This window comes from Mastigoproctus giganteus, chromosome 9 (genome assembly GCF_048544385.1).
Source record: "Mastigoproctus giganteus isolate SK-2022 chromosome 9, ASM4854438v1, whole genome shotgun sequence".
Lineage (NCBI taxonomy): Eukaryota > Metazoa > Arthropoda > Arachnida > Uropygi > Thelyphonidae > Mastigoproctus > Mastigoproctus giganteus.
The window spans coordinates 182,463,241-182,480,390 of record NC_143583.1 but is presented as its reverse complement, the minus strand read 5'-3'; the positions used below and the strand labels follow the sequence as shown (position 1 = coordinate 182,480,390).

Sequence of the window (17,150 nt, the reverse complement as noted above, 5' to 3'; positions counted from 1 at the left end):
GCATACCATCCTGACTGCATAAAACCGATTGTAAAATTCCCCGCCAGTCAGATGGTCTGGGGATGCATAACAAGCAAAGGGGTGTGGCGAATTAAGCTTTTTAACGGAATGGTGAGTGCAGAAACCTGCATTGCTATGAGGTTTCTGCACTCACTTATTATTTCAGGCACTCTTGGAGGAATGCCTGAAACTTGTTATTAGGAATCGCCACACAGATGTCCAAAACTGGATTTTTCACTGTACTCAGCACCTTGCCATACAGCAAAATTGGTAAGTTTTATGCTATTTAGATTTAATGATGAGTTCGTCATTATTATTATGTTTAAAGCCTTGTCTCACAAGGCTTTAAACATACACTAATGTTTTCCCCTCTTTTTTTCCCCTTAAGGTGCAGTCATACCTCAGAAATGCTGGGATTACAATTTTGGACTGGCCCGGCAACAGTCCAGATTTGAACCCTATTGAAAATTTCTGGTACATAATGTCTAAATTTTCTCAGAAGAAGCCGACAAATAAGATTCAGCTGCAGGAGAGCATTGTAAGGGTGTGGTACCATGACATTGGACAACTGTATATCCAGAAGTTGATTAACTGTATGCCGGATCGTTGCAAAGCTGTAATTGCAGCTCAAGGAGGAACAACAAAATATTGAGGACTTATTTTGCTGATTTACAGTACATAATACTATTATGTTAACTTGTCATTTCGGTTTGGACCTGTAAATACAATAAAATGTATGTTTGGCTGTCATGATTGCCATTTGCATGATTTCTCATATTTCCACATTTAATTAATTAATTACGCATTTTGCCATTCGGGAAGATGTTTGTGGCAATTAAGTATATCGCACAAAACACTATTTGCAAAATTCACAAGTGATGCAGTTTTTTTGTCTGCTACTGTAGCTCGCGAAGCCAGCTATTTAGTAGCCAAACTGGTGGCAAAAAAATATTCGCACCTGGTTGCAGAAAGTCTGATTTTATGAGCATGTTGGGTAATCATGAAAAGTATTTTGAGAGAGGATGCTGTAAAAAAATAAATAAATAATGACAGTACCACTTTCGAACAGCCAATTAGCAGTCATATTAGCATTGGCTGATGCAAGAAAGCAAGCTTATATAGCATCAGCCAAAAAAAAAAAAAAAAAACCCTTATTTCACCCATCCCCTCGCTCCAAATGTTTGTCAAGTTCTGCCTTGAATCTGTGTAAGCTATCAACTTCTACAGCGACAGATGGAAGTTGGTTCCAGCAATCAACCACCCGCTGGCTAAAGACAAACTTCCGCACATCTATCCTACATCTCTCTTTCCTCAATTTGAATTTATGTCCTCTCAGGCGATTATTCTGAGCAAGAGGATGAATCCCATCAGCATTGACCATGCCCAAACCATTCAAGGCTTTAGACACCTCAATCAGATCACCTCGCAGGTGCCTAGTCTCCAGACACTAATTTGCAAAACTTAAACCTTTCTTCATAAGAGCAACCCTTTGTTCTGTTCACTAATCTTGTTGCCCTCCTCTGTACTCATTCCAACAGCTCTACATCATTCTTAAAATGGGGCCTCCAGACCTGTATACAGTACTCAAGCTGTGGCCTGACCATTGCCTTATACAAGGGGATAATCACCTCCTTATCCCTGCTAGAGAAATTCCTGTATATCATTGACAAGACAATATGAGCTACTCTTGCGGACCATCTGCACTGCTCAGAAAACTTCATATTTGCCTGCATAATTACCCCCAGGTCCTTTTCATTCTCTACCACTGTCAGTGTGGTACCACAGAGTTGATACGTTACTCTGGAATTACTGCTTCCCATATGCAGCACTTTACATTTGTCAATGTTAAACTTCATTTGCCACCTCTCAGTCCATCTGCTCAACTTTTCTAGATCCTGTTGCAGCAGTGTACTGTCATTAGTGTCATTGACAACCCTGCCAATCTTCGTATCGTCTGCAAATTGGATATTAAGTCTGATATACCATCATCAATATCATTTATAAATACAGAAAACAACAATTGATCCAACACTGAACCCTGGGGGACTCCACTAATAACATTAGTCCACAAAGAGCAGTGTACGTTGATTACCACCCTGTCTTCTCCCACTCAACCATCCCTTTATCCATAGCAGCAATTTACCTCCAATGCCACACTGCTCCAATTTGTGCGGCAGTCTTCCATGTGCAACAGTATTAAAGGCCTTTCTAAGATCCAGATATATGATATCAAAGTTATTCTTTGCATCCAGTTCCTTTGTAACTACATCATAGTATCCAATCAAATTAGTCAGACAAGACTTCCCCTTAACAAACCCATGCTGTGTCCAAGCTATAACTGAAGTCTTGTCTAGATGATCCTGCAATGCTTCTTTAACCTGTGTCTCCCTGTGATCCTTCTTTGTGGATTGGGGTCACATTTGCACATCTCTAGTCCATGGGTACTGCCCCTGAGTCCAGGGAATCTCTCATAATTATGGCTAAGGTTTACTTCCTTTGCCACCTCCTTTAATATAACTGGATAGATTCCATCCACCCCAGGTGCCTTTCTTATGTTTATCTTCAACAATTTCTCCTCCACTTTACTCTCAGTTATTACAAGATTATCTAGCTTACTGCCAGCGTTGAATACACCTATGGCATTCCCCTCACTGAATAACTCTTCATGTGTGAATGTCGATGCAAAATATTCATTTAGTTTGTTAGCTACCTGAGCAGGATCATCAACAGTTGAACCATCAATATCATGTGGACCAATCTGATTCATCCCCTTCCTTCTAGAGTTTACATAAATAAAAAAAGAACTCTTTGCTGTTTTTCTTTGCATCCTTTGCCAAAGATTTCTCGTAATGCAGGTGGTAGATGACTTTCATCAACCGGTGAAATACCACCACTTTGCTTATTGGAGGCTTGAAGTGGTGAAACCCATGTTTAGTCTCTAGAGCAAAGTTTCCGGCATCCCCCTCCCCCCATACTTCTCCTTCAACCCATGCACGGTATTAAGTACTATAGGTTTTGATACCTTTCGTGTTTGGGGTTTTCATAAAAAAAAAAAAAAAAAATCTGCCTTCGCCTGCCTAACCTTTGTAACTTGGTTACAGACCAGCTTATATCTATCATAGGCTTCTGTGTCACGTGTTAATTTGTATGTATCCCATGCATTTTTCTTTGTCACATGTCTAATTAGTTCATCTGACATCCATTTAGATGTCAGATGAACTAACATGACATCCATCTAAATCTTGAACAATATTTCTTTGTTGGTATGAAAAGCCTAGTAGCTTCCAAGATTAATTCTTTGAATGCTTCCCATTTTGAATTTGCTGTTGGTAACATCATCCAGTTGGTCCCACTGTATAGAATTTAAATACTGTCTCATACCACCGTAGTCACCTTTACGAAAGCAAAAACCCTTCCCTTTACCCCTAATGGTAGTTACCTCTTTGAGTAACTCCCACTTCAGAACATTGTGATCACTGCCACCTAGTGGTTCCGTTATCTGCAGATTCTTGATGCATGAAGAATCACTACTGATAATCAGATCAAGAGTATTACTCCCTCTAGTTGCTCCCGAACATGCTGCTGCTGTAGAAAACAATCATCCAATAAATCCACGAAAGCCTTGCTAGTGTGAGTGGCCAACCCACAAATTCCAGTCAATCTCTGGGAAATTAAAATCTCCATTATAAGATACTCGGATTTACTAGCCCACTCTATTTCTCTGCACAATTGCTCATTACACTCATCAGATTCATTTGGCCATAACACACACCTACTGTCATTTTTCCTTTCCCAGTGCTTATATCACACCAAACAGACTCAACATTGCATTGTCCACCAACATCAATTGGATGCACTTCCTTAGATTTTGTATTTCTTAACTAACAGCATAACCCCTCCTCCCTTTCTGTCCTGTCTATCCTTTCTGTACACATTGTACTCCCCAAATTCCAGTTCTGCACTGCTTATGCCTGTGTGACACCACGTCTCTGATATCCCAACAATATCTGCCTTTAATGTCTTGACTAGCACTTCAAGCTCGTCAAATTTATTAACTATACTCCTAGCGTTGGTGTACATGCAAGTATACATTCACCTGTTTCTACTCTTAGTTACCCTAACACAGTCCATGTATTTACTTGTTCCACTATGACTCCCAGCAGTCCTGGAAATCCCCATTACCTTGCTTTCCAGGCTGCTGCTCAATTGCATTTCAATAGAAGTAGTACAAGAATCACTTTTACCTCTGCCAGCGGCTACTGTTAATCTATTTGTCCGTGTATCTCCCCCAAGCTAGCAGTTTTCCGACCCACCTAACTCTGCCTCAATAGCACCAGCAAATATTCTTGCACCCTTTCTATTTAAGTGTATCCCATCCCTGTAGATGCAGTCTCTCCTGTTAACAAGCACAGACCAGGCTGAGAAAAATTGTACCCCTTGAGCCTTGCACAGTCTCTCCAGTGCCGAATTGATCGACAAGGCGCTCATTATATACTCCCTCCTATCGTGTCTGGGGAGAATTGCAGACACTTTCAAATTCAACCCTAACTCACAACTTTTTTTCAGCATTGAGTTGTACATGTTAAGTAATTCCACCAGTCTCCTACTCTTAATATAAGAGAAATATCCCATGATATTGAAGAACATATTAATAATTTTGGGCAACGTTTGCATTGCAAGTAGATAATTCTACAGATATTAGAGGGAAAGCCCAGTTAATAGCATTTGTCAGGTTTATCGAAAACGACACAATTATTAATCTCTCTCTTTTTCTTTTCTTTTTTTTTTTGTTGTTATTGAATACCAGCCAAGATATTTTCAAAGTAATGAATAATTATTTACAAAAGTGTGGTATATTTTGTGGAAGTCGTGTTGGCATTTGTACCAACAGTGCTCCCTCAATGACAGGAGCACTAAAAGGATTTGTAAACTTTGTAAAACGACACAATTCAAATATTATTACAACACACTGTTTTAGACACAGAGAAGTTATATGAGACTTCTAAGTATGTTCTGAATAATGAGACATGTGGCAGAGAAGAAAAATGCATGGGATACATACAAATTAATGGGTGACATGGAAGCCTATGATAGATATAAGTTGGTCTGTAACCAAGTCACAAAGGAGATTAGGCAGGCAAAGGCAGACTACGAAAAATCCTTGGCAAAGGATGCAAAGAAAAACAGAAAAGAGTTCTTTACATATTTAAACTCAAGAAGGAAAGGGATAAATCAGATTGGTCCACTGGATATTGATGGTTCAACAGTTGAGGATCCTGCTCAGGTGGCTAACAATCTAAACGAGTATTTTGCATCTACATTCACGCATGAGGAGTTATTCAGGAAGGAGAATGATGTAGGTAAAGTAAACATTGGCAGTGAGCTGGATGATTTTGTAATAACTGAGAGGAAAGTGGAGGAGAGATTGTTGAGGATAAACATAAAAAAGGCACCTGGGGTGGATGGGATCTATCCAGTTATATTAAAGGAGGCAGCAAAGGAAGTAAGCAAACCCCTAGCCATAATTATGAGAGCTTCTTTGGACTCAGGGGAGGTACCCATAGACTGGAGATGTGCAAATGTAACCCCAATTCACAAAGGAGGATCAAAGGCTGACACAAGTAATTATAGACCTGTTAGTTTAACTTCTGTTCCAGGTAAATTAATGGAGGCACTGGTTAAAGAAGCACTGCAGGATCATCTAGACAAGAATTCAGTTATAGCTCAGATGCAGCATGGTTTTGTTAAGGGCAGGTCTTGCCTGACCAATTTGATTGGATACTATGATGTAGTCACAAAAGAACTGGATGCAGGGAATAACTTTGATATTATATATTTGGATCTTAGAAAGGCTTTTGAAACTGTTGCACATGGAAGACTGCTGCACAAATTGGAGCAGTGTGGCATTGGAGGCAAATTGCTGCTATGGATAAGGGGATGGTTGAGTGGCAGAAGACAGAGAGTGGTAATCAATGGACACTGCTCAACGTGGACTAATGTTATTAGTGGAGTTCCTCAGGGTTCAGTGTTGGGTCCGTTGTTGTTTTTGGTGTTTATGAATGATATTGATGATGGGATATCAAGTTTAATGTCCAAGTTTGCAGATGATACAAAGGTTGGCAGGGTTGTTAAGGACACTACTGACGCTATGCTGCTGCAACAGGATCTGGAAAGGTTGAACAGATGGGCTGAGAGGTGGCAAATGAAGTTTAACATTGACAAATGTAAAGTACTACATATGGGAAACAGTAACCCCAGAGCAACGTATCAACTCTGCGGTACTACACTGACAGTGGTGGAGAATGAAAAGGACCTGGGGGTAATTGTGCAGGCAGATATGAAGTTCTCTGAGCAGTGCAGACAGACGAGCTGCAAGAGTAGCTCATGGTGTCTTGTCAATGATATACAGGAATTTTTCTAGCAGGGATAAGGAGGTGATTATTCCCTTGTATAAGGCAATGGTTGGGCCACATCTTGAGTACTGTATACAGGTCTGGAGGCCTCATTTCAAGAAGGATGTAGAGCTGCTGGAACGGGTACAGAGAAGGGCAACAAGATTAGTGAATGGAACAAAGGGTTGCTCTTACGAAGAAAGGCTTAAGTTTTGCAAATTACAGAGTCTGGAGACTAGGCACCGGTGAGGTGATCTGATAGAGGTGTATAAGGCTTTGAATGGTTTGAGCATGCTCAAGGCCAATGGGATTCTTCATCTTGCTCAGAATAATCACCTCAGAGGGCATAAATTCAAATTGAGGAAGGACGGATGTCGGATTGATGTGCGGAAATTTGCCTTTGGCCAGCGGATGGTTGGTTGGTGGAACCAACTTCCATCACTTGTTGTTGAAGTTGATAGCCTAAACAAATTTAAAGCTCAACTGGACAGGTATTTCGAACGAATGGAGGGGTGAAATGGGAGTGGTGTGTTTTTTTTTTTTTTTTTTTTTTTGGCTGATGCTGAATAAGCTTGCTTTCTTGCATCATATGCCTCTACTAATGCTAATGCTAAAGTTCTAGTAGCATACCCGATTTAAAACTTGTACTTGATCAAGCAGTTAAAATGGTCAATTATTTCAAAACTAGACCACCAAATACGTATTTCGGAACATTAAGAGAGGAACTGGAGTCTGATCATTTTTCTTTAATAATGTATACTTGTGGTTCGGTAATTATCCAAACAAAATGTACTCGTGCATATGGATGAGTTGCGTAAGGAAATGCTCATATTTTTTTCACTAGAGAAATCAGAATTTTGTGATTATTTAAATGATGAAATTTGGTGCTGTAAATTAAGTTTTCTAGCAGATTTATTCGTTCAGCTTAATAAATTAAATATCAGTATGCAAGGCTCATAGGAAAATTGACTCACTTCTACTGACAGGTTGTTTGCCTTTGAAGAAAAGTTGAGTATATGAAAAAAATATGTAAATGAAAAAATTTAGAAATGTTCCCTTGACTTCCAAAATGAATTATACAAAAATAATTAATGTAATAAGCGAAACATTAAGGCTGTTAAAAACAAAAATTGAGCATTACTTCCCATCCCTTGATACCAAAAAATATTTGTGGGCAAGAGACCCATTTGCAACAAGAAACTTTCCAACGTTAGAACTTAATCTGTAAGAGGAAGCATTGGCTGAGATCCGTAGTGACCTGTCACTGAAAATTCACTTTAATAACACTGATATTAGCAAATTTTGAATAAAAATTCAAAAAGAAGTGAATATCCACGAATTTCCGAAAAAGGCAATTAGAATTTTATTGCCATTTTCCACTTCCTACTTGTATGAAACAGTTTTCTGCTTTAAATGAGATTAAACAAAAAAAAGAGAGAGAGAGAGAGAGAAAAGACTAAAGTCTGTAGAAGCTGAGCTGAGTAAGCCTATTCACAATAAATTCTCGTATTAGAAAACTGTGCTTCCCATCAAACCCAACCGTCTCACTGATTAAAATGTTATAATTGTATATTTGTTTGTTTTTATATAATTATGTTAATATTTTACAAATTTTCTTTTAAATTTCATGCAATTCATATATATTCAAAAAAGAACATTAAAGCATTTAAAACAAATAATAAATGTATTATTAAATATACCCAACAGAAATAATTTCCAGTTTGTGAATATATATATATATATATTATAATATATTATTTATAAATTTTATATATTATATATGAGTATAACGATGATTGTAGTGTGCCACAAAATTTTAGCATCTTTAAAAGTGTGCCACAACAACGGAAAGGTTGAGAAACACTGTTTTATTATTATATTTGTAAAGAGAAGTTTTGATTATAAAAATAATTTGAGGTTTAATATTCATTTGTTTTCCACTAGAGCAGGAGTGGCCTACGTAATTTGTGATGTAATCTACATTTTTACTTCAAAATGTGCCGCGATCTACCATCTCAAAAATTACATTGCACAAGGTGCACAAATCGAGGGATGACTGTATATTTAAAATTCGTCATGATCGACTGGTAGATCGCAGTCAAGTCGTTAGCCACCCTTGCACTAGAGAAAGCCCATTAGCACACTAGCTCCTTCTGCCATTTGCCAGGTGGCCAGTCTGACATTGATTGATTACAGTATTACAGGAAATGTTTCTTAACATTGCTGAATCAAAAGCATTAAAACTGACTTAGATACATAAATGCAAAATTTAGTTTCTTGTAAAAGTAATCAAACAGCAAATCCAGAATATTATGACGAAGTTAGTGCAGCATAAATAGTGAAAAGACAATTCCAGTTGTAATTAAAATAAGGAAAAATTAAGAACCCTTTCTTGGATTCAAAACTGGGTAAAGATCATAAATAAGAATAGTGGCACTCAAATTAATATTGAATAGCTGATTCAAGAACAACATAGATAAATTTCCATACAGATTTTTCTAACTCCTTCAATACTTAAGTTTTCTTTCCCAAGTCTTCCTGTGATTTCCATTTACTTTTTTGCAGTAAAATGTTTTTAATTCAGTATTGATTATAAAGTTGTCTTATATAATAATATAAATATATTATCACTCAATCAATAGCTACAAAAATAAAACTGCTATAAAAATCGGAATAATGATTTCAAACTTTGATTTCTTCTTATTTAGGGTACTACTGGAACGCTTGATTGTAAATCGACCTCATCCATGGGGATTACTGGTGACATTCATTGAACTGATTAAAAACCCTACATTTAAATTTTGGGACCATGAATTTGTACGATGTGCACCAGAAATTGAAAAGTAAGTACCAGTGTGAATATTGTGGTTTGTTTTGCTACTGATAATAATTATTAAATACAGTGGGTTCCAATTATTTGGGACACATCAGGACTAGTGCATTTTGGCCCAGTCAAGCAGCTGCCCCAATTATGCGAAGTTTTGCGTAAATAGTTAAAAATACAGTATCAATTGTAACAATTGATTAACTGTACAATCAGATCACATTTGTGAATTGAATTTTAATTCTAATAAGTGAAAATAGGAGGAATGTTATCCATAGGCTATAAAAGTAAGGATGTATTAAGCACAAATTTACACTTTATTGTCTTGCCAATTAAAAAATTAAATGATATGTGAAAATCGGAAGAATATTTTCCACAGGTTAGCAAAATAAAAATAAATTTACTCTTACATGCATAGCTTAATCACTACTTACTGTAATATGTGCATGCTAACTAGTTGATATTTCTATTCACTGACATTTTAGGGGGGGTGGTGTTAAAATTTAAAAAAGTAAAAAAGATAAGCAATCAATAACAAAGAACACGGCACGCACAAATTGCATCTAACACGATACATGCAAGTGAGATAAGGAGTAACAAGTTAAGAAGCTTAAAAAATACAAATGAAGAGAAGATTCTGAAAATTTATGTTTTTTATATGATTGAAGATTTCATGAAATGGGAAACACATTTCACCATAATAACGTAAAAACCCACAGAATTCCAGCTGTCGGTATTATCGCAAATTCAATAAGATCGAGTTTACTCTCTGTTTATACAGGGGGTCCCCGGTATCCCTGCAGTTACGAGGATTTGAAAATTAAAGAATTAAAGCTTTTTCCCTTGAAAAAATTTACCAAGCACTTGAATATTTTTTGTGAGAACAATCTTCTTCATGATCGTGCAACAAATGTTAAGTGCGAAGTTAAAGACATAACTAAATGCTATGACACAATTTTATCTGAAAAAATACAACAAAAAAAAAAAAAAAAAAAAAAAACACGAACAACTCTGGATTCATTCTTTATTCGTGCAACTGAAAAATAGTGTAACTTCAATACACTTTACTTAACCTTACATTGTGTAGCATAAAATAAAAAATGTCTAATAAAATAATTTTCTCATTTTGCAGTTCCTTCATCCATTTTTTACTATGTACAAGTACATAATAAATATTACTATATAATATCAGTGTAGATGTCAATATTTAAAATAAATAAATGCACAAGGCATAATACTTTAAGAGTTTGGTATCTATATATGATATCGGTGTTTAGATACACCATAGATAACTCTTAAGAAACTACAAAGTAGTTGTTGGCGGCATCATTTGCTCTTTCTCATATTGTGCTCTGCCTTCACGACGAGTTGCCATGATATTGCACTACCTCGAATAAGTAACGCTTCACTGATAGAGAAGACTATTGTTACTTATTCTCAGTTGAGTACCACCACCCAGACAGCACTGTTTCATGGCTATTGGCCAATCTTCAGTGGGTGGGCAGGTACCCTGGTATTGCAGACATGACGACCCAGTTGTGAAGTTAATCACACAATATGAGAGATGCCAATAGGTGTAGATGTCAATATTTAAAATAAATAAATGCACAAGGCATGATACTTTAAGAGTTTGGTATCTATATATGATATCGGTGTTTAGATACACCATAGATAACTCTTAAGAAACTACAAAGTAGTTGTTGGCGGCATCATTTGCTCTTTCTTAGAAAGAGCAAATATTGACATCTACACCTATTGGCATCTCTCATATTGTGTGATTAACTTCACAACTGGGTCGTCATGTCTGCAATACCAGGGTACCTGCCCACCCACTGATGATTGGCCAATAGCCATGAAACAGTGCTGTCTGGGTGGTGGTACTCAACTGAGAATAAGTAACAATAGTCTTCTCTATCAGTGAAGCGTTACTTATTCGAGGTAGTGCAATATCATGGCAACTCGTCGTGAAGGCAGAGCACAGTATGAGAAAGAGCAAATGATGCCGCCAACAACTACTTTGTAGTTTCTTAAGAGTTATCTATGGTGTATCTAAACACCGATATCATATATAAATATCAGTGTAGATACACCATATCTACTCATCCTTCACAACAAGTTGCCCATGTATTGCACTACCTCGAATAAGTAACGTTTCACTTGCAATACAAGGGTACCTGCTCACCCACTGATGAACAGCGAACTAGCTTTGAAACAGTGCCGTCTGGGTGGTGGCGCCCACTGAGGATACATAACAATGGTCTTCTGTATTAGTGAAGCATTACTTATTCGAGGTAGTGCAATACGTAGGCAACTTGTTGTAGGATGAGCACAATATGAGATATAGATGAAATTATGCTTTTCACACTTCTATCATAGTTTTTCTTTAAGAGTTGTCTATGGTGTATCTACACTGATATTATATAGATATAGAATCTTAAATTCTTAAAATATTATGCATAGTTGCATTTAGTTTTATTTAAATAATAAACATTACAAAAATTGGTCCCCGTTTTAAGTGGAATTTTCTGGAACCAATTATCCTTGGATAACGAGGATCCCCTGTAATAGATTTCACTAACAGAAAAGCCCAATAAGCTGGAAACTGCTAATTGTTTTGTAGTTGTGACCTTCAGAAATCCAACCACACCACATGATAAGGTCGGGGACAATCGTAATCTCGAGTGCTACAATCTCCTGCCCCAAATAAACGGCTGCCTGATTAATTGGTGACCCAAATAACTGGAATCCACTTTAAATAGCATCTACTCTGTTGGTACTTGTTCATATAAAAGCTAATAGAAGTTTCTTGCACTGCATTGTGTTGGTTGTAGTATAAAATTGGATGTTGCATATATGAATAAATAAAACTAACAATGTGCTCTATAAAATAGGTCTCCACTCCAATACAAATGCATGATCATGCGTAGATTTTTTTTTTTTAACAAGTTGTTGCATTACGTTTGGAAGGATCCCTCACTTTTAAAAATAATTTTATTTTGACAGTTTTTATTAAATATAAGGTGATTCAAAATTCATGCAACCAAACAGAAAATGATAAATTAATTAAATGATAAGTTAATGATAAATTAACACAAATTTTGTGTTAAATTATCATTAACAATTTTATGGAATTCTAACTGCTAACATTTTATTGTGATTATATTGATTCTGACTGTCATTTATATTTCATCATACTTCAGAGGCTGAAGTATATAATTCAGTCTCACCTTGAAACAATAAATGACTGTTTCACTGAGTGGTCTGTCAATACAGGCATTAATGATGCATTAGTTTACACAAAGCTGAAGACGAAAATAGCAACACTGGCACCTCATCTGAGAGACCTTTTTTTTGCACACTATTCCCAGAAAAAAATAAAATATCACTTCCAGAATTACTAAAGAAAGACAGAACACATTTAAAAAAGTATGAAAACTAAGAGCCACTAATTTTGAACTTTTTTTTATTTTTTTTTTATGAAAACCCCAAACACAAGAGGTATTAACCTCCAACCCATGCATAGTACTTAGTACTGTGCATGGGTTGGAGGTTAAGAAGACGAAAGAAGATATTTGTTGACATTAGACTTGAACTTCTGTAGACTAATTTTCAGAAAATACGTATGAAGGAAGGTTGTTCCAGAAAACGGCAGTTGAATGAATAAACGAGGAAGATGAAAAGTTGGTTCTGTGAGTTTGAAGTTGGACAGCAAATGGATGTTGGCTGGTGGTAGCACATGTTCAGACTGTTTTGAAAGAGAGAGTGGGAATTATAGAAGCCAGTTCAGAAGAACGGTGCCCATGGAATTATCTGTAGAAAAGGCATTCAGCAGAAGCAGTACATCTGTCAGACAGAGTGGAGAGACTGTTAGCGAGGAGGCATTAATTAACCTAACTGCCCTCTTCTGAAGGAATCTAGAATCCTGAGAGAGGTTTTGGGGGCTGTGCCCCAGATGTGGTACAGTATTCCATGGTAGGGCAGATTTGCATTTGTACAGAGTGAACAGTTTGGAAGAAAAGTAATGCCGATAGCGAAAGAGAAAACCAAGTTTTTTAGATGCAGAGGAAGCAATATTTGTAATGTGCTTATGCCAAGAGAAATTAGAAGTCAGGGTAATCCCCAAAAGAGATCGATCATCTTTCCTAGAAATCGGCGCATCACCGAAGATAAGCATAAGAGCAAAAGAATCCTTTTTGCGAGATATAAGATAGGACTTAGTTTTAGAAGGATTGAAGTCAAGTAAGTTGTCTTTGCCCCACTGGAGAATTACCTGGAGATCGGCATGTAAGGAATTGATAGCAGATATTCGAGAAGTTGAAACTGATTGAGCAGGGCAAGGTTTCTCAAACTGGAAAGTGGAATGCAATATGCTGTCATCAGCAAAATTATAGATAGGATTTCCAGTCAATGGAAGAGGGTCATTAATATACAAGAGGAAAATAGTGGGGGAAAGGACTGAACCTTGGGGGACACCAACAGTTGGCAAACCATAAGATGGAAGCTTGTTTAGAAGACCTTTGTGCCAAACACGATTGAAAGCCTTTCAGATGTCAAGAGCAACTGCTTGTGTTTCACCAAACTTTTCCATTGAATTTATCCATAAATGGGTAACATAAGCCAGAATATCACCAGTGGATCAACGCCGACAGAATCCATACTGGCGATTGTTGATCAAATGGTAGGTTTCAAGGTAGTTTAAGAGTTGGCAGTTAATTGATTTCTCCATTACTTTAGAAAGTGTAGAAGTAATTGCAATTGAATGATAATTGGATGGAAGGGATTTGTCACCCTTTTTTAGGAACTGGCTGGATATGAATAGATTTCCAAGCAGAAGGAAAAACACCTTTGGAATAAGAAAGTGAAAAAAGGTGGCAAAGAACAGGAGTAAGTTCAGGGGTACAGGTTTTGAGAACACGTGAAGAAATACCATTGGGACCTGGAGCTTTCTTAGCATAAGATTCATCAAAATCCTTTTGACGAAAGACCACAGGAGGCATTGAATGTTACTAGACTCCTCAAATACACCCACCATACTCATGCCACAAACTTTTCAAATGTTCTTCATATAAACAGACAATATTACTTCAGAGGGGGGGGAAAGTTATGACAAGTTTTTATTTATTATTATTTATTTTTATTTTATTTTATTTATTTATTTTTTTTAATTTTTGAATTCTATCTTATTTTTAATAATAATCCCACTCTGACATTGAGCTATAAAGTCAAAATAGGAAAATATTAGTATTTAAAAGTATTTATTTATAATTATACAATCTTTATAAATGTCCAAATTCCTCAAAAAAAAACTCATTCCTGAAAGAGGTAATTAATACTTATTTTGTTAATTGAGAATTTATTCTTACACGGAAGAGCAGGAAATAAATAAGGTTACATACTGTGTAAGGGCTCATGCATATAAACAAGAGAAGGGGGAATAATTTGAAATCACCTTCACTTTGTAACACATCCACCAAGTCTCATCAACATGGGCACCTATAGGTGCTTCTCACTTTTCTAATTTTTTTTTAAAGAAAACTAGTAAAGGCAAACCAGGACAAGTAAATGTTGACCTAACCAGGCTCACTTAGGACATATAAATATTATTTGCTTCTGTTACTTAAGTAGAAAAATTGCTCACTGTCATCAGTGTAGTATTACCCATACAGTTGTTCATTTCATTCTAGCATTTCAAAGAACGGCTTATTCACAGCTGTAATTAAAGCTACAAATATCATTTCCAAGTATTTCAATAAAGCATTTTCATATACTCCACTTTCTCCAGCTAATAAACTATCAGCAAAGCAGAATATAGAAAAGACCACTAAGTGTAAGTAAAAGTTTACAAAAAAAATAACATACCAAAATAATGCACTTAAAAAAAATTCTATGACTCATTGGTTTGGGAGCACTATGTCCAAAGGTACTGCCGAACCATTAAACACCAAATCAATAATATCCCCTCAGAAATCACATACAGTACATTTCAAAAATAACACATACTACAGGTTCAGTCAATTTTTTTATTTCCCCTGCAGTTTTGAACTTGTAATTATGTAGCAAATAAACTTTCTAGAAAGATAAAATAATTTGAATTACCATAGCTTTTTGATCTCTATCTTTATACATATATTAAAAAAAAAAGGTAAAGAAGTATTTAAAGTTTGTTAGAATTACTGGAAATTTTAATTATAAATGTTGCATTTAAATAGAAATACTTAAAAATAATTTACTTTCTTAGTAAAAAGAATTTTTTTTTCTTTCAGGTTGTTTGAATCAGTTGCAAGATCATGCATGCAACAGAAACCAGCAACAGAACGCACCAATTCCTGAGGCATTTGATTTAAAATATATTGTCCAGCCAATGGGGAACATGCTTGACTGACTGTGATTTTTATATTCAGAGTGTGTAACTTCTATTTTTAAAGTGTATCCACTGTTGCTGAATACACTAAATGTACAAATATGGACAACTTTTAAATGGACGTGTTATTATTATTGCAACCTCAGTGGTAGTTTGATGGGGAGGTACATATTTTCACTGAACTACAAGAATAATGTAAATTTTCAACTTGTTATGGTAATAATATGTAAATGTTTCAACTTGTTAGTGTTATTTTATGATGTGAATATGTACTTGTAGATCTTGTAACTTAAACCGGAATCGATTTTCAATAAATAGCGTTGCCTTAAAGAATGTTTTCTTTTAGTTAAGTAATATATCAGTAACAGTGCTTGAAAAGCTACAGTTTATGAATTTATATAAATTTATTTTAATGAATGTGCAGTGTGTAATCTTTTACTTATACTTCTCTAATTTGGTTCAAAGGTAATTTCAGACCTTGTTTTCATAGCATTACAGCTGCATCTCAGTCATGCTGGTGAAACTACTTAACATAATTAATTTTTACTGATATTTTGCATAACATTAAACAATGTAAATAAATTATCTTTTGTGTATGAACATTGAGCTGTATCTGATATGTGTATTAGTATTAGTAATGGCCATATGGTGCAAGCAAGCCTAAGGCTTATGCTGCACCAACAAAAAAAAAAAAAGTAGAATAATAATAAAATAAAATAAATAAATGATAAAAGAAAAGGAAATAGACAACCTATTCAGCTGACCTTTGAATTTCCCCAAACTGTCAGCCTCTACCACCCATGTAGGTAACTTATTACAGTAATTAATAACTCCCTGGCTAAAATAAAACTTCCTGCAATCCAGTCTAAACTCCTTCCTCTGTAACTTGAATTTATGGGCCCTAGTTCTAGAATCACAGAACCATGAAAAATTCATCCTCTCATTTTACTTTTGCCTCTCAGAGCTTTAAACACCTTAATCAAGTCTCCTCTAAGGTCCTACAATATTCAAAGTTTTTCCTGATATGGACACCCTTTTGCCAATCTCACATAGATTACAGGATTATAACCACAATACCAGTCTATGAGAAATGAACAAAAATCAGCGAGTGGTGATCAAGTAGATTTATTAAGCCATAAAACAGCGTGTTATTTTATGGCTTTTCTGACAAGCTGACCCCAACATGGCATGGTGGCCCCAAGCGATATTAGTGACCACAGGATGTTTTCATAGTGATTATCTAGTATACTTAGCTATAAGTTTCTCCTGAGTTTTGTAAGTCCTTTAACCTTGAATATCTAAATTAATAAGACTAATCATGTATTATTATAACCTATGAAATAAAGCCACCTTTCTTTAACCCCCCCCCCCAATTCCCAGCATTTTGCGGTCAAGTGACTCGAGTGTGATTTTCTAGCAAGCACTCATCTGTTTTGGTAAAACTTTGTTCATTTAAGTTATAAAATTAGATAAATTTCAGACTTTTTCATCAAATTAATCCCATGCTGAAATGCATAAATACATTGCCTGCAGGATCTTGATTTTGCATTGATTTTTGCTTTCAAGTCATAGC

At 35.9% G+C, this 17,150-nt stretch overlaps 1 protein-coding gene across 6 annotated transcripts in view; it reads left to right on the top strand.

Moving 5' to 3' along the window:
* The window catches only part of Not1 (CCR4-NOT transcription complex subunit 1), a 710,948-nt gene extending 695,079 nt beyond the window's left edge, over positions 1 to 15,869 (top strand). For all 6 annotated transcript variants that reach the window (XM_090381951.1, XM_090381950.1, XM_090381952.1 and 3 more), the window contains 2 exons: positions 9,101 to 9,235; positions 15,480 to 15,869. In XM_090381951.1, coding sequence (XP_090238077.1) covers positions 9,101 to 9,235; positions 15,480 to 15,546 — 202 coding nt within the window. In that variant the 3' untranslated portion in view covers positions 15,547 to 15,869. The remainder of the gene's footprint in view (positions 1 to 9,100; positions 9,236 to 15,479) is intronic.
* The last annotated feature ends 1,281 nt before the right edge of the window (positions 15,870 to 17,150 follow it).